The 22369-nt window shown below is 38.4% G+C and overlaps 1 protein-coding gene across 4 annotated transcripts in view; it reads left to right on the top strand.

Annotated features, from left to right (window-relative positions):
- Window positions 1–22369, top strand: part of LOC121520728 (oxysterol-binding protein-related protein 1-like) — a 33909-nt gene that overhangs the window by 3061 nt on the left and 8479 nt on the right. For 2 of the 4 annotated variants that reach the window (XM_041804320.1, XM_041804318.1), the window contains exons 5-17: window positions 98–209; window positions 287–372; window positions 808–952; window positions 1894–1961; window positions 3531–3575; window positions 3869–3942; window positions 4162–4225; window positions 4331–4432; window positions 4537–4653; window positions 4777–4855; window positions 5266–5372; window positions 17907–18075; window positions 20898–21093. In XM_041804320.1, the coding sequence (XP_041660254.1) occupies window positions 98–209; window positions 287–372; window positions 808–952; window positions 1894–1961; window positions 3531–3575; window positions 3869–3942; window positions 4162–4225; window positions 4331–4432; window positions 4537–4653; window positions 4777–4855; window positions 5266–5372; window positions 17907–18075; window positions 20898–21093 (1364 nt within the window). Of the gene's footprint in view, window positions 1–97; window positions 210–286; window positions 373–807; window positions 953–1893; window positions 1962–3530; window positions 3576–3868; window positions 3943–4161; window positions 4226–4330; window positions 4433–4536; window positions 4654–4776; window positions 4856–5265; window positions 5373–17906; window positions 18076–20897; window positions 21094–22369 lie in introns of those variants that run through there. The other 2 variants (XM_041804321.1, XM_041804322.1) reach the window with 2 other exon arrangements.

Here is a 22369-nt window from a genome sequence, read left to right as displayed (position 1 = left end):
CAACATGTCAGTTAAAAACACAAGATGTTTTTTCTTTACCCTGTCATTGCTTTTATGTGATGAAAAGTTTAATACTTTCTTTATTTCAACCCTAAAGGAAATTGTCCTGTTGCTCCTACGGTATGATGCCTGTTCCAACATAATCAATGGAACAGCTCAGATCCCGAAAGATGTCACTCAGGATGATGAAATCATTACAATGCTGGAGGGTATGAAATGATGTGAGACTGTTCTTTAAAGGCTGCTGGCTTCTCATTACTACAGCCTTTGTTCTTCGTTTGTGCAGCTGCAGAAAGAAGGGAGACAAGACGACGGGAGGAGAAGCTTCTGGAAGCAGCCAGAGAGGGGGACATCTCCACTGTGTCCAAACTGGTTAGAGTCTGGACTTTCTAAAAGCTTTGTCAGAATATAAGACAGTGTTGGCTATATCTATTTGAAAGAGGGAGGAGTACAGAAATTAATGTACTGTAACTGACAAATGTTATGATGTCCAAGATTGTAAAAATGTACAGGGTTACATAATTTTTCAAATTCAAATGCTGGATTTTGCACCTTGAAGTATAGGACCTATCCCAGCTACCTACTCTTCTGGCCTTTTCTGCAGAAGAGAGCATTTTCTGTAGTATTTTTGTATATATATATATATATATATATATTTAAATAAGGACTTCTGTTTCCTTTTTTTCTATGAGTTAAGCAAGTGATTGCACAGTATCTACACAGTGCACATGGATAAATGTTCATTTTCGAACATTTACATCCATATCTCTGAGTTTTTGCTGTTATCAAATCTTTTCTTTTCCTCAGCTCAGTGGACAAGAAGCTCCAGACATTCACTGCAAAGACTTGGTGGGGAACACGCCATTACACTGTGCAGCCTACAGAGGGCAGAAGCAGTGCATTATAAAGCTTCTCAAATCTGGAGCCTGCCCCAGTATAAAAAACAACAATGGTATGGCACTTAATTTTGATCTTTTTTATAAATCCATAATATTTTTCACAATGACAACAGGAAGCCTGCATATTAAGACATTCCGACTTTTTAAAATGTAAATTGGTGTCCTCTTATTTAGGATGTACAAGGATAAACATTGAATTTCTACATTTTGAGAAAATCTAAAACTAGATCTAGAAATAGGCGACTGTGGCTCAGTAGGTAGAGTTGTTTGTCTCATAATTAGAAGGTTGTGGATTCGATCCCCAGCTCCTGCATTCACATGTCAGTGTGTCACTACTGCATCAGTGGCGCGTAAATGGGTATGGAATATGCATGGGATTAGCGAATACTGATGGCCAATTCTCCAAAGCAGCATCTGCAACCTCAGTGAGTGAATGGGTGTGAACGGGTAGGTGTGACCTGTGGTGTAAAAGCGCTTTGAGTAGTCAGAAGACTAGAAAAGCGATACAAGCTTAAGTCCATTTACTGTTTGATTTTGTGCAATACATTCTGGGTAGTGATGCCGAAAGGTTGCACTGCTCTTCTTTCTGTGGAGTGTCATTCTTATAGCCTCTTTTTTTTTAATTTCAAGCCATGTGTTGTTCTGGTGAAGGGGACAATAAGCTTAAAGTTATTGTAATCAAATCAGTATTAGAGCAAGCAGATAGATGAGGGAAAAAGAGCACTACAACTATTTCCTATCATTACTCAGAGTGTTTGCACAGTAATGGCAGCCTACATTTTTATTATCTACTTTTGTAATCTTCTCAAAATGTAGAAATCTACTTTGTTTCTTTGTACAACATACATCTAAAACAAACGAATGGCAATGTAAAGAAAGTCAATGTCTTAATATGAAGGGTTCCTCTTAAGTGCTTCTGTAAATAATGCCCGTTTTTTTCAGTTAAAGGATTAATGACAAAGTATTAATCATTGTATGGTTGAGTGTGTTGCAGAACAGACACCATTAGACCTGGTCCGTACTGATGAACTGAGGTTGATTATTTCCTCCTATCAAGATAAGGTATCATTAGAAGTTTTCTTTTTTTCAAGTTTGTTTTTAGTTGCTGCTGCCTACACCTAAGACCAGAATATTCCATTAAAAAAATCAAACTAGGGCTGCAAACAGCACTAAGCAAGCCCTTTCACTCAGGCCCTTGCTGGGGTGTGCGGCTGATGCTGGGATGTTGGTGAACCGTACAGTGTACTGTAGTAGAACCGAAAGAAGTAGACCCCCCCCCCCACACACACACACACACAAAAGCAAGATGCTGATGCATGATTGTTCATGTGAAATTTGAATGAAAGCAGATGTTCCATATGATAGTAATGCCAACTCCCAGAACAGAAAAAAGTAATTTGTCACCATAAAAAACATGTTGATTGGTATGAAGCGCGTGTACGTTCTTTTGCGATTTGGACATGGGTCCAAGCGGCTATTTTGTAGGTCTCAAGATGATCCATATGCAGACCCAAAATGATATGCCTATGGTGAATGGTGTGTGGGAGCTGAATGTTTGAAGTTGTTTTAAAAAGTAAAAAAGAGAAAGCATAGAGGAAATTTTCAGTTGGCAGAAGGGGGTGCTGTGACAAAGTAATAATATTGATTCATGAATGTCTTCTGGATTAACCTGTGATCATCCCTGTGAAGTTTCGTGATGATTTACGTAAGCACTATATGGAATCAAAATAGCTGGTACACTTCAAAAAATATAGAAATATAGTTTTCTGATGTTGGGCCCCACCATTCAGTGCAAACTCCTGGTTCGCATACCTTTAGATGTTTATCTTGTCTAGATTGAGCATAAGAAATCTGGAGGCAGTCCATTTGAATCTGTAAGTATTCTTTCAGATGCAGCAATAATGATGGCACCAAGAATTACCAAAAATTGCCATTTTTTTTAAGCTGACTTTCCTGTACATTTAAGGAGGAAGGTCCCAAGAGACTTTTTTAATCTAGTCAAAATACATATGTGTACCAGTTTTCATGCATGTAGCTCTTATTCAGTCCCCTTATGTTTGAGAATGTCCACTGGGGGACAATTTTCTAAAATGATTTGGTGAGTTTTGGGGCACGTTAAGATTTTCGTTAGATTTTCTTGCACTGAGGTTTTGTGCTCAGGCCCTAATTAATACATCTTGAAAAAATACTGAGTCCATTTAAGGATTCTGGATGAAAAAAGATTATGATTTCTCTCACTCCGTAAAAAAAAATGTACTCTCTGGTGGTAAAGTCACCACTTTGTATGCTCTGCACCTTTGTCGAAGATTGCTGTGCTACACCTGGTCTAAATATAGGTGCACATGACCATGTCTCTGCAATTTTCACACGTCTCCTGCATGTTCACTTTAGGTCTGGTGTCCATGGAGAAATGGCCTTGCAAGTCAGCAGTCCTTACTGTTGCTGTTATGTCTGAAAAACTTGGCACAGCTTCACTGCAGAGCTTTGCATAGTCAGAGTGAAGAAACTAAGCACTAAGATTTTAAGTGGATTAAAAAAAGAAGAATTGTCCGCTGAAAGTATGCCAAGCAGCTGTATGAGTGTTCTGGTGTTACATAAAAACAAGTCTGAGAATATTGCTTTCTTTCCAAGGATGTGAGCACTGGGGTGAAGAAGATGGAAGGCCCTCTTTGGAAGGTAGCCAGATGCTGAAGTGCATTTTAAATACTGACATTTCAGGCAGTTTTTTTGTTCAGACTACTCTATATTTGTCTGCAAATACTTTATTCTGTAACTAAGCCAGTATGATATCCAAATATAGCACCAGTCATCAGACTGTCTAGTGCTTTCTTTTAGGGTTCAGTGTTTTCTTTTAATCATGAATAAAGATCTGTATCATAGTTTTTCTTGCTACTGTGATATGATATATTCACATGCTTGTATGATTTACTGTGGTTGTATCGTATGTTTTTGGCTCACTGCTCCAACAGAGCTCACGTTTTCTGGGATGGCGATCCCACTGGGTGGTAATTGAGGAAGGAACCCTCTCCTGGTACCACAGACAGTGAGATAGCTTTTATGTTCTCAGTTTTCCCAAAGCTTAAAGTATAGTTTGTACTATGTCTTTTTTATTGTGTGTATGCATACCTTTATGTAGTTGTTGTCTGCATTGAATGCAAGTGATAAAAATTCAAAATTGCTGTAAAGACTATAACCAAATATGAGCTCAGTGTGCACTGTTATATGAATTCCTGTATCACTTTGCTCCTGTATTGTTTTGCAGGGCTGATGCACAGGGTCGGGTTAGAAAACAGGGCTGCAAATCTCTTACACAGTCCTACTGCATGGTAGGTAGTGAAGCTTAGAGGTTTGTTTTAGTCATATGGCCTGTTGGGATCTTTGGCATGCATTACAGAAAACATGACTAAGCAATTTGTTTCTCTTTATTCCAGGTCAAACCATGGGATCACTGCTTTTTTATGCTCAAGTGCTTTGATGACACTCTTCATTATTTCAAAGTCCCCTCAAAGACAGATTCAATGGCAACAAGAAAAGTGAGACATGATCCCTTCTCTGTGCTGCTGTTCTTTCCCCTAACACTAAACAATCTGTCAATAGTGGTCAGCATTGTGACTATTATTGATATTTTTTGAGTTAGAGATGGCTGGATGCTTTTGAGGCACATTCGTCCTACAGCACTCGCAACTTCACCCATGAACCAATAATCGCTGATGAAGCTGGAGACTCAGTGGAGAATCTGTCACAAGCACTTCAGGTAGAATTTTAAGCTCAAGCCGTCTTCATAAGGTGTATTGTTAGCCTAGAGCAGGTATGAAATGCTGTTCGTGGAGCAGGATTCAAGTGTCTAAGTGTCTCTTGTGTCTGGTGTGTTTTTCAGACAGCTAACGCTCTCCAGCAGAAATTGGAGGGTGAAGTGTCAATATTTCTGTCCATGGTGAAGAACGAGGAGAACTATGGTAGGAATCTTGAAACTGGATGCTTATCTGTAGAGTTAATCCATTTCAATTTAAGCTTCACTGATTTTGTACTAGTGCTTGATGTATTGCATTAATTTGAAGAAGGGAAAAATGTTTCAATTGCAGCATTTTTCAACTTCATATCATATTGCTATTTATGTTAAATACTGGACTTTTTGAGCTTTCTAAACCTTTGAAAACAACTCAGTTGGGAGCTTCAGCTCTACTGCTCATAGTTAATTGACCCACAATTTGTAAGAAGGGTTCACAAGCACACTTTGCTTGGATATTAGTAGTACCAAACCAAAAAGATCAACAAAAGTTGAAATCCTAACCCCATTTTATGTGGTAGAGTTGACAAATAACCAGGAATTTTTATGCATCTGTTTTATTTTTTTTTTTCCCAAAAGAACTGGCTGCACCTCTTTTACTGAAAGCCAAAGAGACCAGTGAGCTCTCCAGTGACACCTGTGCTGCTCTCCATCAGTGCCTTGGGTTGCTCTCAAAGCAAGAGGAGGTAGGAAAATGTCGTAATCACCCCAGTCAAACCTGAGCACACATAGAAAAGCACCATTTTATACACATTTCCTTGTAGACAAGTCACCTAACCTTGACTCTGTTAAGTCTTGAGTCCTCTGTGTCTAAGTCAGCAACATCATCCAGTCCAAGTAACTCAGAACAGCCAGCTGAAGATGTCTATCATCATCCATGTTTGTTTTTCTTCTAAAATCACATTTGCACGCGTACATTTCTGTGAGATTTCATTTATGTGGAATCTCCAATGTGAAATTGTTGTTAGAACAAACAGCAGGTATGTGGTCTTACAGTCTGGCTTATTGTCCAGTGTGTGCATTCAAAGGAGTATAATGCCAAAATTAGTTCAAACTCCTCATGTCTATTATCTCTCATGTTTTTAAAATTAGTTTATACCTATAAAGGCTGTGAGCCTAACTTTCATGGGCGCATCCTGGATGGATGTTTGTTAAATTTAAGTTTTTTCCCCTTGATAATTCTTTACACAGTCATAGATGAAAGTATTGGCACCCTGGAATTTTTCCAGCAAATACATCATTCCTTCCATAAATTGTTGCAGTTACAAATGTTTTTGGTACACACATGTTTATTTCCTTTATGTGCATGGGAAACACACATAAAAACAGAAGAAAAAAGCCAAAATTGACACAATTTTACACAAAACTCAAAAGTGGGCCGGACAAAATTATTGGCACCCTTTTAAAACTGTGGGTAAATCATTTTATTTCAATCATGTGATGCTCATTTAAACTCACCTGTGGCAAATAAAAGGTGCTGGCAATCTAGAAATCACACCTGAAGCCAGTTAGAATGTATAAAAGTTGACTCAACCTTTGTGTTGTGTGCCTGTGTGTGTCACACCAAGCATGGAGAAGAGAAAGAAGAGCTGAGAATTATGTGAGACTTAAGAAGCAAAATTGTGGAAAAATATGAACAATCTCAAGGTTACAAGACCATCTCCAGAGATCTTGAAACCCCTTTGTCCACTGTGCGTAATATAATAAAGAAGTTTATAACCCATGGAACTGTGGCTAATCTCCCTGGACATGGACGGAAGAGGAAAATTAACAAAATAATGCAACGCAGCATAGTCGGAATGGTGGATAAACATCCTCAGTCAACTTCCACACAAATTCAGGCTGTCCTGCAGATTCAGGGTGCAAAAGTGTCAGCTCGGACCATACGTTGTCACCTGAATGAGATGAAGCGCTATGGCAGGAGACGGAAGAGAACCCCACTGCTGACAAAGAGACATAAAAAAGCCAGACTGGAGTTTGCAAAAATGTACCTGAGTAAGCCTCAATCCTTCTGGGAGAACATTTGGGGACAGATGAGACTAAGGTAGAGCTTGTCTGTTCTGTTTACAGAAAACTGAATGAGGCCTACAAAGAAAAGAACACAGTACCTACAGTCAGACATGGTGGAGGTTCAAGGATGTTCTGGGGTTGTTTTGCTACCTCTGGCACTGGGTGCCTTGACTGTGTGCAAGGAATCATGAATTCTGGAGACTATCAAAAGATTTTGGGCTGCATTGTAGGGCCTAGTGTCAGAAAGCTGGGTCTGTGTCAGAGGTCATGAGTGTTCCATCAGGACAATGAGCTGAAACAAACCTCAAAAAGCAACAAGAAATGTTGGAGACAAAGCGCTGGAGAGTTCTAAAGTGGCCAGCAATGAGTCCGGATCTAAATCCCATTGAACACCTATGGAGAGATCTCAAAATTGCTGTTGCAAGAACACCCTTCAAATCTGAGAGACCTGGAGCAGTTTGCAAAAGAAGAGTGGTACAATGGTTATAGGAGCGATTGGTTTCAGTTATTTTTTCCCAAGGGTGTGCAACCAAATATTAAGTTAAGGGTGCCAGTGATTTTGTCCAGTTCATCTTTTGAGTTTTGTGTAAAATTGTGTCAATTTTGGATTTTTTCTTCTGTTTTTTTTTGTGTGTGTGTTGTCCCCCATGCACATAAATGAAATAAACACGTGTATACCAAAACATTTGTAATTGCAACAATTTCTGGGAGACATTGTGTATTTTCTGGAAATATTCCAGGGGTGCCAATACTTTCTTCCATGACTATATCCAAACAAATTGGACTACTCTTGCTTGCATTTGCTGTAAAGTCTTTTTTTATGCATCATCCATGGTGGCTGAAAAGTGCAAAGACTAGGAAGAATCTGAAATCATCCTGCATCTGGCCTTAGCTGAGGGCATCACTTGGCTGGCTCAACAAGTTAGAAAATGATAAAATCTATGTAGCTACGAGAGCTTTAGCTACATTTGCTAAAGCTAATGTTACTTAGCTAACTTAGCTATAAATAACATTGCTACAGCTAAGCTCACAAAGCAGCTATGTAAGTAGTGTAGATACATTATCTATGTAGCTAAGTTAGTGTTTGCTATTTTGCTAAAAGCTTATATTTCTAAAGCTAACTTGGTTACATTGGCTTATGTAGTAATGTTAACAATGTAGCTATGTTAGCAATAGCTAAAGCTAACAAAGCTAAAGCTAGCCGCTGTTCGGGTAAATATTTCAAAAACAGGTCTGTACGTTATTTAATCCCGGATTAGACCATTGTTCTTTTTCTCTATTTTATTTATGAAATTTTTTGTAGTCTGCAAATTTTGCAATGTGGATATGTCATGAAGGTAACTGCCAGACTTTGTTTATGAATAAGATTGGTAATTTTTTTCTTTGTTAAATTCAATCTTATGAATAAGATTGAATTTAACAAAGAAAAAAATATCCAAAACTGGAAATAGTTGCAAATTGGCGCTTCCTTTCTGAGGTATACGGAATCTCAGATAAATGTGAGAGTGTCCGTTAGAGATGAACAGTCAGCAGCCAGCCCCCTCGCACTTAAGTTAGACTCAAGAATTACAACCCTGCTTTGGAGTTTAGGCTATAATTAATCAATGTAGCATTTCTTATACATATTTTACTGTTTCTCTGTTGTAAAATTTTGAAGTGGCTAATCCTTTATGCTTTAATATTAGGATGCTTGTTACTGAACTGAAAGTGTTTGTCTTTGTCAAATGTTTATTTGTGTTTGAAGTTTTTTTTTTACTAGCTGCAGCTCACTGAGAATGTATGAATCTTCATCCCATTGTCTCACATACCCTCACCCACATGCTCTGCTCTTATTGGCTCAAAAAATGATATGAAATGATTACAAAATCCTTAAGTCCCTCCCCCTTACATTGCCTCTCTCATACAAATCTGGTTTGAAGTTTGCATGTGTTCATGTCCCCGTCCACCTGTCCCAGTGGTTGCACCATGCCCTTGGGGGGAGCAGTGGAACAGTACTGTAATCACTGGCAATGTCTGTAGGAAGGATACTCACAAGATCCGTTTTTATGCTTAGGTCTGCATTCAGCCTGCAGATCAGCACAGGCACACATACACACACACACACATCCTTGGACTTGGATCCACACACTCCTGCTTTAGGCGAAGGCTGTGCATTGAGCGAGGGAACTGAAGCGCGTGCATATTCACAGGCTCAGCTGGAGATACACGCATTCAGCCTCACACAGTGAAAACACACGCTTGCAGGCACACTTCCACATGCCACAGCATCCGAAAGCAGGAGGAAGAGGAGACGCTGACGGCACTCTCATCCAGTTTCTGCACAGGTACTAAGCAAACACTTGTTTTTGTGTCTCACTTGATGTTTTTTTATCATCATCTAAACAGCTGGATGTGTTTGCACTGGGCTTTTCCCTCATGACTTAGCCAGTGTTTGAAGTTCGGCAACGATTGAATTTATTCTGATGTTTGAAGTGTTGTTGGTTTGAAGCATTGGCATGGGCGAAAGTTTTTAATCAGTATGCAGAGGTCATTCTTGTGAATTTAATGATGTGAATTGAGAGTGAAATTGGGCATTTTTGAAGTCATACTATATGCCTCACTGCTCTTTCCATCTTCTTTGATTTGGTGATCTTGCAAAATATTCAGTTCAATCAAAGTAAGAGCATGGAGAAAGATTGAATTACATCTTGTTTAATTAAGATATGGATTTATTTAGGATGGTGAAGATTGAGGGTTAAAATACAGCAGCTCATTTGTTCTGCATCAGCTTCATTAAAACTACTGTATGGAGGTTTTAGTAGGTTATGAAACTGAAATTAGTACTAATGACAACAAAAGCAAGCAAGAATCTACAGTTGAAGAATGAAAATATATAACAGGTTATTTTGAATTGCTTTAAATGCTGCCTCTGTAAAGCTTAGGTCAGCCTACATGATTTTTTTGGTCCGTTACAATGGTTACTGTAGCCCTACTCACATGGGATTAGTATTACCTGGGCAGCACTGCTATTTTTTAATTATCTCGTTGGATGTCTGTTTTTTTAGCCAAATCAACCATGTCTGTAATTTGCAGAGCAAAAATTCAAGACCAAATTACCTAACGTATCTCAGCACACACAGAGGGCAACAGGTAATACTATTCCCATGCAAATTGGCATGTCTGTAATTTGCAGAATACGATGTGCAGGACATAGCATTTTTTGTATGAATTTTTAAAATAAAAATTCACTGTTTTCATTGTTTCAGCCATTCAGTAATTTCGTGCTTTCATTCAGGAATGTAGTTAATTTTAGAACATTGCAGACTTTTCTTATCCCGTGCGAATGCACCATAACAAACACCGGCATTAGGGGGTAATTCATAAATTAGCGGATGGCCAAGGGTCATATTAATCCCATGTGAATAGTATTTTTTTATTTCATATCCAGAAATTTGTGCAGTGATATTGCTCAACACTGCCCCTACCTAGGTGGTGATATTGTCACATTTGTTCTGTATCTGGCTTTAGAAGAACAAAGAATGGACGAACTGAATGCAGTTTGGTTTTCAGATGAAGAGCACAAATGAACCTTTATTGTGCTGAAAACGTATAGTATGACTGTGGTTTTAGACAAGACGATATGCATCACACAAGAAAAATGTAGACAGTGCTAGGTTTGACTGTTAAAAGAGCATAATGGGATTTCTTGACTGAAAGCACTCATACTAATGTACAAGGCAAATAATAATAACTTTATTTGTATAGCACTTTTAAAAACATGGGTTTACAAAGTGCTTTGACATGTGCAGAAGCAAACACAAGAACAAAGCAACAGATAAAGACAAGACAAAATAGGCAGAGAGATAAGACATTCTGATTTGTCCACAGGGGGTGCTAAAATTAATTCAACCCAAAAATTAATCACAGGATCTTTAAGAAAAAAAAAAATTGGTTCCGGTCTCCTCTTTATGTCCTCATCAATTCACATATGCTTTGCATTACATCCAAAAAATGCTGAGATAACTTATTAATTCACAATAACCATAAGGTTTGTACTGAAACACTTTGCAAATCATTAGGTTGTATTTAAATAGATGTATGAGACTTTATTTAAGGTGATTTGTTTTAAAACAGCTGATTAATTTGACATCAGACTGTGTAAATTCCTGCTCCATGGTCAACCAGACATATTGTTGTGCAACAATGCCCACATGCAGCATGTTTGCACAGTGATGTGTGCACTGCTTAACCATGTTATAGTTGTATGAACTACCAGCAGCTGCTCTCCTGTCACAAAGAATAACATGGCACTGTTATCACTGAGAGGATGAACAAGTTCATTGCAGTGTCATCAGACAACAAGTATTTAAAGTGGTAAAACGATGTACAGTGAATAAATCTATTATACCCTGATATTGTAATATGAAGGAAAGGGCTTAACACGCATGTTACATCCACTGGTCTCAGGCTAAGCTGCTATTACATCCACTAACTGGATTATATTTCCTACACTGCTGAGATTGGCTCTATTAGGCAGCATTAAGTCTAATCCCACATTCCTGTTTTGCTGCCGCTGATAATTCTATAGCTGCGACAGGCATATTTGTTTATTTTGTATTCATCCTAACATGATGCTGTCAAAGCTGTTGATACATCGGGCTATATGACATTGAGAAGCGTGATGCATGGGGTTTTGCAGCAATTACAGTGTCACCCTTAAGCAGAGTGTATGTAGTGTGACCCATTTCAGCAGCTGCTGTGCAGCTTAACTATGCTAGTTAGAGTGCCGCTTTAAACAACACAGACAGGGAGCACTGTGATGACTACTGTACATTTGATTTTAAGTGTTCAGTGCACATAACTGCTTCTTCACAACAATGTTGTGATGATTGAGAGGCAGATGGGCGATGCAGTGTAGAAATACTCTAGGGGGTTGTGACAGTTAGTCTCATATGCACATCACAAACATTTCTTGGTGTTTCAGTATTCCACACCTGTCAGGAAAACAAATGGAGGCTTACAGCATGAAGCCACTTAGTGGTGACACACAGATAAGCTGATCTATCAGTTTGTGTGGCTCTGTAGGAAGAAGAAGGGCAGTGCTATATCTTTTTCTCTACATTTGCTCAGTTTCTAGTATCTACAGGCTGCATTTGTCTTTAAACCTTTGGGGGTTGATTATAGCAAAAAGCACCATTTGACTTTTATGTCATTTATCACCACACGGGTTATTGACCCACATTGAGCATAATTGCTCACTTCTGTTGGTGCCTGCAATGATGTCCTTCTTTGTTCATTTATCAGTACAAATGAAAGGTGTTTGTACTTTAGACCTTGACTTTGAAACTTAAGGGTTATGTGTGTGCGTTTGGAGATACCTGTTCAAATGGAAACTGCATGACTTTTGTGCATCACTGCTCAACTCACCTTCAAACCAAATACATTTTAGCTTCTACACTGCCGGCAGTCACACATCATGTGCAGTGAGATATACAGTCACAGTTATTCCAGTGCACTGTGTAGAGGTGTTATAAACCTGCCTCTGAGATTTGTTTCCCCTTCAGCAGAGAAAGCACATTTTAGAACAAAGTAGAAGCTCCCCCCTTTGGGGTGTTGGCCAAGGAGAAGCATCCCTCCCAGGCTCTAGCAACTGCTACAGCATACAGCCTCAGCGGAGCTTAAAATAGAGCTGTTTGTGCTCAGACGAGAGGATGCAGCGAGAGCAGGAGAGCTGGCCGGGATGGTTAGTTACACAACAAAGTGTTCTGTCCCTTGATGGGTTCTTAAGCCAAGTGCCCGGGACAGGCAGTGTTAACGCAGACTCCTGTACAGTGAGCTCATACAACAAACATTTGTCTGGGCTTTGTAAGGACAATCTTTTTTTTGTTGGACACAGATATTATACTTCAAATCGGTCTTGTTAGCCAGTCTCACAATGTGCTGACTATAAGCTCTTTAATGATCATAGATTGGTCAAATGACCAGTAGCTAGATGCACTGATTGTGAAAAATAGGTGTAATGCCATTAAAAATGTTTGAAATAATTCAAACAATACAGATGATACAGATACAGATGCTTTTTCATTACTTCTGTAGAGTTCTTTACATCTATTTTTCAGTTGAGCTATGAAATTTGATGTATGTAAATTGTTGCTAATCCTTCCTCTTGTCACTGGAGCATGTGTTACAGCTGATCTTTACCAGAGACTGTGTGATAACCCAACACTGCTGGCTTTTCTTAATTTTTTTTCTTCCATAAAAACAAATAAGTTTATCCACTAAATGACTTCTTTTGCTCTATGATAAACCTCCTCAAAAACAGCACTAAGGTTCACAAGCTATCAGCTGTAATTTGGTGCTGCACAGCAGACATACTGACAGTGGTGTATGTCATGTTGTTTGCTTATTGGCTGATATCTGCCAAGGGGGTTATAAATCAACCAGTACCAAACATAAGTATAGATATAATTAATTTTTGAGAGCTGATGTTTTCCTTCAAGTATCTACTGGGGGTTTCCCCAACTAAGGATTTACATAGTTAATTTTGATTGGCCAGACATTGCCTGTAATAGACTAATTGTCCATTTTTGTGCCACTTCAGCCATAGTCTCATTTGTATGAAAGCGAATTGGAGCCCGAGGTGAGGGGAAAAAATGCTGTGCACTTCCAGATTAAAGTTGAAATTACAAAAACGTGGAAAATTCAACTTTTTTTTTCCAATTGTATTTCAACATTATTTTCAAATTTTGATTTTATTCTTGTGATTTCGACTTAAATCTCAAAGTGCATAGTGCATAATCCTCTTCCTTACATTTGAAATGTAACACATGAAGAAGAATATTAAACTTTTCATCTTAATCAGTCATAAACAAATTTTTCCAGAAAATACACCATTTCTCCCAGAAATTGTTGCAATTACAAATGTTTTTGGTATACACGTTTATTTCATTTATGTATGTGCATTGGAAAAACACACAAAAATAAAAAACTGAAGAAAAAATCCAAAATTGACAAAATTTTACACAAAACTCAAAACTAGGCCGGACAAAATTGTTGGCACCCTAACTTAATATTTGGTTGCACACCCTTGGGAAAAAATAACTGAAACAAATCGCTTTTTACAACCATCAACAAGCTTCTTATACCCCTCAACTTCCTTTATTTTTACATAAAGGAAATAAACGTGTATACCAAAAACACTTGTAATTGCAATAATTTCTGGGAGAAATGGTGTATTTTCTGGAAATAATCCAGGGTTGCCAATACTTTCATCCATAACTGTAGATGTGGAAAAACAATTCAATATATGATAGGAAAGTCAGTGTTCTGCTGTCAGTCAAATATCAAATTAGTATGTATGAAGATTGCAAAATTAACCTTTAGATAATAAACAGGCTTACACATGGCTTGGATTTTAATCTGTATTTTCTTGTAAATCAATTGCTGCCATAAATTAAAGGAAATCTGGAATGACTATTATGAGACAGATTTCTTAACACTAGTGTGAAATTTTTTTGCCACAGAGCAACAGCCATGAACAGTAGAATAGAAACCACAGCAACATTCTGAATTATATAGACAGAAATATTTAAAAAAAAACTTAAAATAGCTGCAGAAAGGCATAATGAGTTAAAAGCTTTCGCAGATAATGTTGTTTATCTCTAATGTTGTCAAGGAGATTGGTTAAAAGTTATTTTAAGAATTGCATCAATGAGTAGGTATTTATACCAAGACAGACCATAAGTCATAATTTACTTGAATGAAACAGACAAATATATGTAGCATTAGAAACTGAGCACCCCTATTCAACTGATATGAATCATCCCCGTTTCCAAAGTAGCTGTGCAACTATTCGTCAGTTATATGATGCTCTTTGCAACAATTTGTTGAATATTCTGCTGTTTGAGTATCCACCTGCCAGTGAAATTCCTCAGCAAATTTTTTCGCTTCATATGTTAGGAATCTGATTTATTGAGATAAAACAAGAAAGAGACTTGTGTGTTTATCAGCCATGAAATGAACATCAACCTTGTTCTAGTTTCTATATAGAAAAGAGGGTGAGTTTACAGTGTAGAAGGTGTGATAACAGCAATGTAAAAGTGTTGAGTTTGTCTGTAACATTAGGTGTCGAAGAGCTGTTGAGAAATGTGTGAAACAAGCTACTTGTGAGCTACACTGTAGGTGGTCTGTAGAGCACAAAATAGGCCTGGGAGGAAATATTGATACAGCAATACATCACTGTACTAGCTTGCATGGTTAATTGCCAAATACTGGGAAAAATTTTTTTACAGATATCCCTGCTAATTTGTCTCCACTTTAGCTCCTCATGATGAGCTTAATGTTAACTACCCAAAGAGGACTGGATGAAGATGGTGTGATAAAAAAAGAACAACAGTAGGTTTGTGTTTGAAAAGAAGTTGAGAGCTTAGTTAAGAGTTACTGTGTTCAAAACTGACACCAAAGTGCAGTGAATGAATATGATCCACTCTTAGATTAGATGAGAAAGTCTTCATTGTCCACAAGGGGCAATTCAGAAAAATACATGAATACAAAAATACACACGTCACATATACAGTAACTCCCATGGATTTCATCATGGTGAACAGGTGGTGAGATTCAGTACATGACCAACAGTCCAGATGTAATGGCAGCAGTGCAGCTGATGCAACTAATGGCCTCATGTATTTGTTCAATTTGGCCCTCCTGGCACAAGTAAACCTCTTCTATTTTCCAGGCATGTTTTCTTTTTCAGGTACTCCATATTATGTTTGATCCTTGCATGACTGTCTTGCAATATATCAGTTTTCACTTAATTGCCATAAAATGACATTTTCAGTATCACAAGCCTCTTGAAGGGTATTGTATTGTGAGTTATCCAGTATATACACCAAGTCTAAAAAAATTGGAATATCGTGGAAAAAGTGGACTTTTTTTCTACAATTTAATTCAAAAAGTGAATCTTTGATATATTCTAGATTCATCACACACAAAGCAAAGATTTCGAGACTTTTTGTTTTAATCTTGATGATAGAGCTTACAGCTCCCAAAAATGAAAAATCCACACTGTTAAAATATTAGAAGGGTAAAAACGCTCCAATCAAAAAAGGATTTATCATGCAGAACTGTTGACCTTCTGGAGTTTACGCTTAATTATGCACTCATCACTTTTTCAGGGCTCTTTTACAAGAATTACTTTATTAATATATTGTGGCATGGAGGCAGCAGTACGTGACACTGCTGTGATGTTGTGAAGACCAAGTTATTTCTTCCTTTCTGGTTTCTTTTTCTCCTTAGCTCTGGTAACACGCCTATGTTGCTGTCTGTGGTTCAGGAGTGACTTATCACTCGGAACACAGCACTTGTAGCCCATCTCCTGGGCACATCCATGTGTGATAGCTCTTGATCTACTGACTCTGGCCTTAGTCCACTCCTTGTGAATTTTCCCTAAGTTCTTGAATCTGCTTTGTTTGAGAAGTGTCTGAAGGCTCAGCTCATCCCTGTTGCTTGTGCATCTTTTCTTACCATGCTTTTCTCTTCCAGTCAATTTTACATGAATATGCTTTGATACAACCTCTGAGAACAGCCTGCCCTTTCAGCAATGGCCTTCTGTGGCTTAGTCTACTTGTGGAGAGTGTCAGTGTTTGTCTCCTTGACAACTGTCAAGTCAGCAGTAATCCCCATGATTGTGGTTGTGTGTACTGAACCAAAGAGAGCAGCAGAAGTTCAAGAAACTTTTGCAGGCATTTTGATTTAATTAGCTGATGGTAGCTCTTTTCAGGACTGAAATGACTAATAAGAAATTGGACTTTTAAAAACATAAAGAAAAAGTAAAAATCTGTGCATATTGTTGCACATCAGTTATTCTCACCTTTCTGTTCTGAATTGATGATAAAGATAAGCTAAATCAATACTAAAGCACAAAAGACATTATGTATTGCAGTATTTGATTTCATAATTAACCTTTAGCTCTCACCAGGGGTGCTCTGATTCACTTTGGTGGATAATAAACAATCAATAACTGTAAAAATTTGATGATCTGCAGTGTTGAGGTTTGCTGATTAGAAGAAACAAATAATCCAATACTGTTGACAATGCCCATAGTGGTTCTGCACTGTACATATAAATCCATGACTCCACAAGGTTGTGCCCTAGTCATATATCTTTTCACTCTGTACATTAATGATTGCAGCCATCTGTCCATCAAGTAGGTCAGGTGTTATGATGCTCTCGTCAAGAACAATGATGAGTCCGCCTGCAGGGAGCTGTGTCACAGCTGTTTACATTGTGTTCACTCAAAAGCTCAGTCTAAGCAAAGTGACAGAGATGGTAACCAATTTAAAGAGTTCTATTCTTTTAAGTCAACATGAAGTTTTAATGTGTCTAGTTAAACTTTGCTGTGTTACCAATTCAAATTCTAGTTTGCTTTGTACATTTGTTGACTTGAGCAGTTCTGATTACAAGCATGAACTGTTCTGAACCTTGAGCATGTCAGAAGATGCGTGGCCAGATGTTCCTTTGTGCATGGCTGTGCACACCACTGATAATACATGAGGCACAGTGAGAGATGAGGATGAACTTTTTTTATCTTTTAAAGAAAGCATTGGCCACGCTTTGCCATCTTAGATTTATCGTGTGATTTACAATCTCCTGTTTCTCTCTGACTCAGCTGCCTTCCTCAAGGTGACTCTTAGTCTTTTTAAACTGTGCAAGCTGTGCTCCATTTCTATGACCAGTGGAGCATAGCCACAGTAAAAGTTCACAAGTTTACTCTTAAAGTTTTTCTAATATAACTTTTGGTATCATCTTTACACTTTTGTTTAATTTCTTTTTTCCTTTTGAGTGAGTGAAAGATCTACAACAGCGGTGTTAGACAGTAGGAAACATTGATCTGGTCTGTCACACTGTGCCCTAGCTCAGGTTGCCCTGAAGGGAAACTCAATCCTGAGGTACAGAGCTCTCGGAGACTGGGGTGTTCAGTTCCAACTGAAGGAAACCAGATCTGTGGGCAGGGTTGAGACAATGACCTGCCATCAGAACCACAAAGAAGAACATATTTTGTAGCAAAGCAAATCAATATCTTGTATCAATCAAACCATCAGTAGAAAACAAATCAGCCAGTAGTTTTATCTGTAGGAGATGCACCTCGATTAGAAATATTATTTATATAATCCTTATTCATTTCACCTTGCGTCTGATGTGTTTTTGTCTTTTTGGTGGTTGTGTTTTTGCAGGTGTGGAGCCTGAAGTTGGAGCAGGAGGAGGAGAAGAATAAAGCGCTCACTGAGGCTCTGCAGACGGTGGCAACTGAGCACCACGAACTCCAGCAATCCCTGTGTAAAAGCAGGACGTTGTCCACTCTCAGTACCCTCACTGATGATGACTTCTATGACGCTGTCTCAGGTCAGCCCCTCCAGAGTTACCACCAGCTTTGAAGTCAAATGTTACACACTAGGTCAACCATCAGTGCAGAACCTCTTAGAACTGTTTAGGTCAGGTCATAAATAAGACAATTAAGTGTCAAACCTTACCTTGTCTTTTGAACATTTAAATATGCAAATTAGATGTTGAGTTTCATTGAGATTTGTTCAATTCTTGCATTGCAAAGCTTCGCTTGAAGGTTTTAAGTGTAGTTTAATAGATGTTGTTGGGTCACACTGTGAGGGCAGGTTTCAGATTCTTTTTTGTTTCACTTGATTATTAAGCCATAGAGCTAAAAGAAGTATGGAGATGCATCAGAAAAGGAATAGAGCGCAAGAGTGTGATAAAGAGATGGAGAAAATAGTAGGCTATGCACAGTTCTATACATTAAACGTGGATTATGATTTATGTGGTTGGCTTTTGATATTTCTGTGCAGCCCTAAGGACAAACAATGCAAAATTAGAATAACAATGAGTGAAATCAGAACTTTGTCTATAAGTAAACTCTGAGAATTGAAATCTGTTTTTACATATTTATTTAGAACAGTTTTCTCCAGTAGTGCCTCACTTTTCATTCACAAACAGCTTCACATCTGACTGTCCTCACTTTACTTTCATAGTAATAACAATAAGTTGAGAAAAGAATTCATTCCACCAGTAAGATTCAGTCCAGCAACTAAGTTTTACAATATTTTGCAAAATATTATATGCAAAGTCTGCATCTTTGTATCCTGAAATCCTTATTTACAGTAGACTTCTGTCTGCAGCAAGTGTTTGTGTACTTTCTCAGGAGTCTGCATAATTCATAGATCGGCCTGAGTTATCCACTGGTCAGACTGTGCTCTGTATAAATGAGATTTGAGAATGTGGGGCTAAATTTGTAAGACTCATTTACATGTTTTTGTTTACATACACAGTGTTTATGCAGCTAGTCTTAATCTTCTTTCAGCTGTTACACAATGTAAATAATACAGCTGTCCAGCTGCTTGAAATTCAGTGTTTAACATCTAACTTAAACTATGGTTATCACCACCACCACCACCTTTTTCCTCTTATGCTTTTCATTCACAACACTGCAAGAACTCTAATCCAAGTAAGTGTATTTGTCCAGTTCTAACAAATATGTCTAATTTGTTAATGATAAGCCACTTTCCATTACAAGCAGAGATAAAGACCTTGTTTCAAGACATAAGAGGCAAAAAATAACATACCTGTGGAGCTCCTTGAAATCAGAGTAGTATTTTTTATGTTTTATCTGGAATAAGATGTTTATCGAGGTGAGTTAGATGAATGTGACAGAAAATTGTCATCTATTTTTTTCATGAAAAATGAGAAGAATGCCCTTGGTAAGTATTTCAGAGTACATTACTGATGCTATAGAAACTTTCTGATGTATTCTGAGACTGTGATTCTCAACTGGTCTGGCCTCAGGACCCACAACTACCTCCTTAGTGAGAAACAACCCAATTTTAGAAAAATTTCAGCCACTCAAACATTAAAATGTTGTAGTTTTGGTCCAAATCTGAGCATTTTTAAAGTTGTGATTAATTGCATCTTTTATTGTCCCTTTCATGATAAAACATGTATAATGTTTTGCACTGAAATATCTACATTGATTTAAAAAAGTATCATTTCTGTGATATATATTTTTTTGAATTGAGGTCTTATAGTATTTCAAATAATTTCCCCCAAAGACAGATTATTCTTAATTTTTCTTATTGTGCTTTCATGTCTTTCCTTATGGGGGCTGCCATTAAGTTGCTTAAACTCACCTTTGTAACATGGAACCTCCCCCACATTAGACAGATCCTGCAAGTGGAGACAAACACTACTCAACGCCAACCACCTCTGTAGCCTTCTTCTGAATTGAGGACTCTGTTCAATAAAAAAGCATCTTATAAGGTGTATTAATTAAACAAAAAACAGACTTTTTCATTCATAAATTTCTTGTTGTAAGGGACAACGCATTTAAAAGTGCACCTCTGTGTTTGCACTGGAAGCGCCGTCAAAGCACTTGCACAATCTACAAAATGGGAAGATTAAACAAAATTAACTACAGAAATGCAAATTTAACCATTTGACAGCCTTAGTATTGATATACAGTGCATTTTGAAAGTATTCAGACCCCCTTCTCTTTTTCTGACTTTCTTATGTTACAGCTTGATGCTGCAGTAAAAAAAAATCACTTTTATTCTAATTAATCTACACTCAGTATCCCATTATGACAAAGTGCAAATTTATTACAAATAAAAATTGTGAACATCACAATGACATAAGTATTCAGACCCTTTGCAAAAACTCATGGTCAAAGGAACTGCCTGCAGATCTCAGAGACAGGATTGAAAAATCCAGCTCATTATTTAGTTTGTTATTCATGTCATTATAAGAAACACTGTGTGAAACTCCGATTAGCATGTGCTGAGGTCATTGAGGAGAGCATAGATACCACTCTGTCCTCCCCTTTCTTTGTGTGTGTGACAGAACCTGTAATGTCACTGACAGTGCTGCATCCATGAGCACAGAGCAAACAATGTTGGAGGAAATGAAGCCTCAGTGTGGCCTCTCATTGGAACACAATCCTCAGGTGGGGTTTAGCTGGCAGCAGGGCGGGGGAGGTTGGAGAGGAAATCAAGCTCAAGTGTTATTTGCGGACAGTGTATTGTTCAGGGCTGTAGCTTTGTCAGCCGGCTGCTCCAGCCTGCATGTATGTATGTGTCTGCATTGGTGTCTGTGTGCATGTGTGTGATCGTAGACCTGGCATCTTTGGCATGACCCGGCTTCTGCCCCCCGTTGTCGTTCCGTAGAGTCGGGTTCGGAGCTCTCTGTGAGCGGCTTCCTGTCTGTGGCCAGTCACTCCTTTGAAGAGGACGAGGGGAGAGACACCCCCCTTCTCAGCAGCCTCCGCCACCATCCCAGCACGCTCGGGGGGCCTTCCGGAATGTCAGGGGAGGGTAACCATGACAACCAATCAGCCCAGTGCAACGGAGTGGAGAAGCACAGGTGGGACATGCTCCAGTTATGATGTCATGCTTGTTTATTGGCTTGAATGATGGCAAAGAGACGAGTGGAAATGTGATGTTGGAGAAGCTCACCTGAAAACCTATCCCATGTTTATTTGATGAACAATCACAGCTGGGTGCAGGATTCTGTGGGATATCAAATCAAAAATAAAATATGTGTCTTTTAATCATGACAGGTTTCAGACCTTAATCAGCAGGAGGATAGGTCTGTGCATGGAAGAGCTGGTGTAATGGGATACCACCTTTTCACTCTGCTCTGTTTTTATAATCAGGTGTTTTTGTCTGAGCACCCACTCCACTGAGAATAGCCTGTTTTGTTTTTCCTGACAGATCCAACTCTCCAAGCGAACAATCAGAAAGGCGCATGGTCTTTAATGCTTTTTGATTTCTCTTTTTTTCCTGAAGATTTGACAACCTCTTTTATTTCCGTTGGATGCACATTCTGGCTTGGCCTTAATTCAACAAGTGATCCATGAATAATTTAGCATGTGCTGGCTTGGAGAAGGAATTGGAAAGCTAACTGGCTAGCTCTGTGTGCATATATGTTTGTGCTTGTGTGTGAGTGTGATTGGGTTGTGCATGAAAGATTTATAAGGTGTCTGTTTATCTGGAAGTACCTGCTGTCATTCAAAGACGCATGTGTCCCTGGTTGCCTGTAGAGGAGCTTAATTCTAGTTGTTTAACATTCCTCTCACTATTTCCCCCCTTCTATGACACTGTACCATGAATTCCTCAAAAATGTGACTAGAAATGCTGATGTGTTGTGCTGTGCAAAGCCACAGTTTGGGAAAACTGACACAAAAACTAAAGATGCTAAGCTCAATGTGGGCACTTTGTTGGTAAAACTGGAGCATATAAGTATGTCATGAGCCAGTTTTTTTTATTCAAGTCCATATAAAAATCCTAATGAAAGTGGGGCTATTGAAACAAAACAATGTGCCATTAAAAGAATAGTCTGCCATACATCACTACATGCTTCATCCTACATGGAGCAAACCCCCACCTCCCCTACCTCTGTTTTTTTAGCTTAAGTAATGGCTTTTATTTGTGGAAGTGGTTCAACACCATCTGCCTCCACACAATGTACCTGCAAAAAAATCTATGGCACAGCTGTAAGCAGAGCTGAAGGATAAACTACGCACACCATGGACCAGATATACTCAAGAGAGACAGGCTAAGACCAAGAGTTAAAGAAACAGAGGAAATTTAGAGTTATTAGTCAAAACTCCTTAAAAGTGAGTAATACAAGTTATGTT

The sequence above is a fragment of the Cheilinus undulatus genome, linkage group 13, assembly GCF_018320785.1.
Source record: "Cheilinus undulatus linkage group 13, ASM1832078v1, whole genome shotgun sequence".
Taxonomy (NCBI): Eukaryota; Metazoa; Chordata; class Actinopteri; order Labriformes; family Labridae; genus Cheilinus; species Cheilinus undulatus.
Note: the sequence above shows the minus strand (reverse complement) of the source record. Positions and strands in the feature narration are given on the sequence as shown.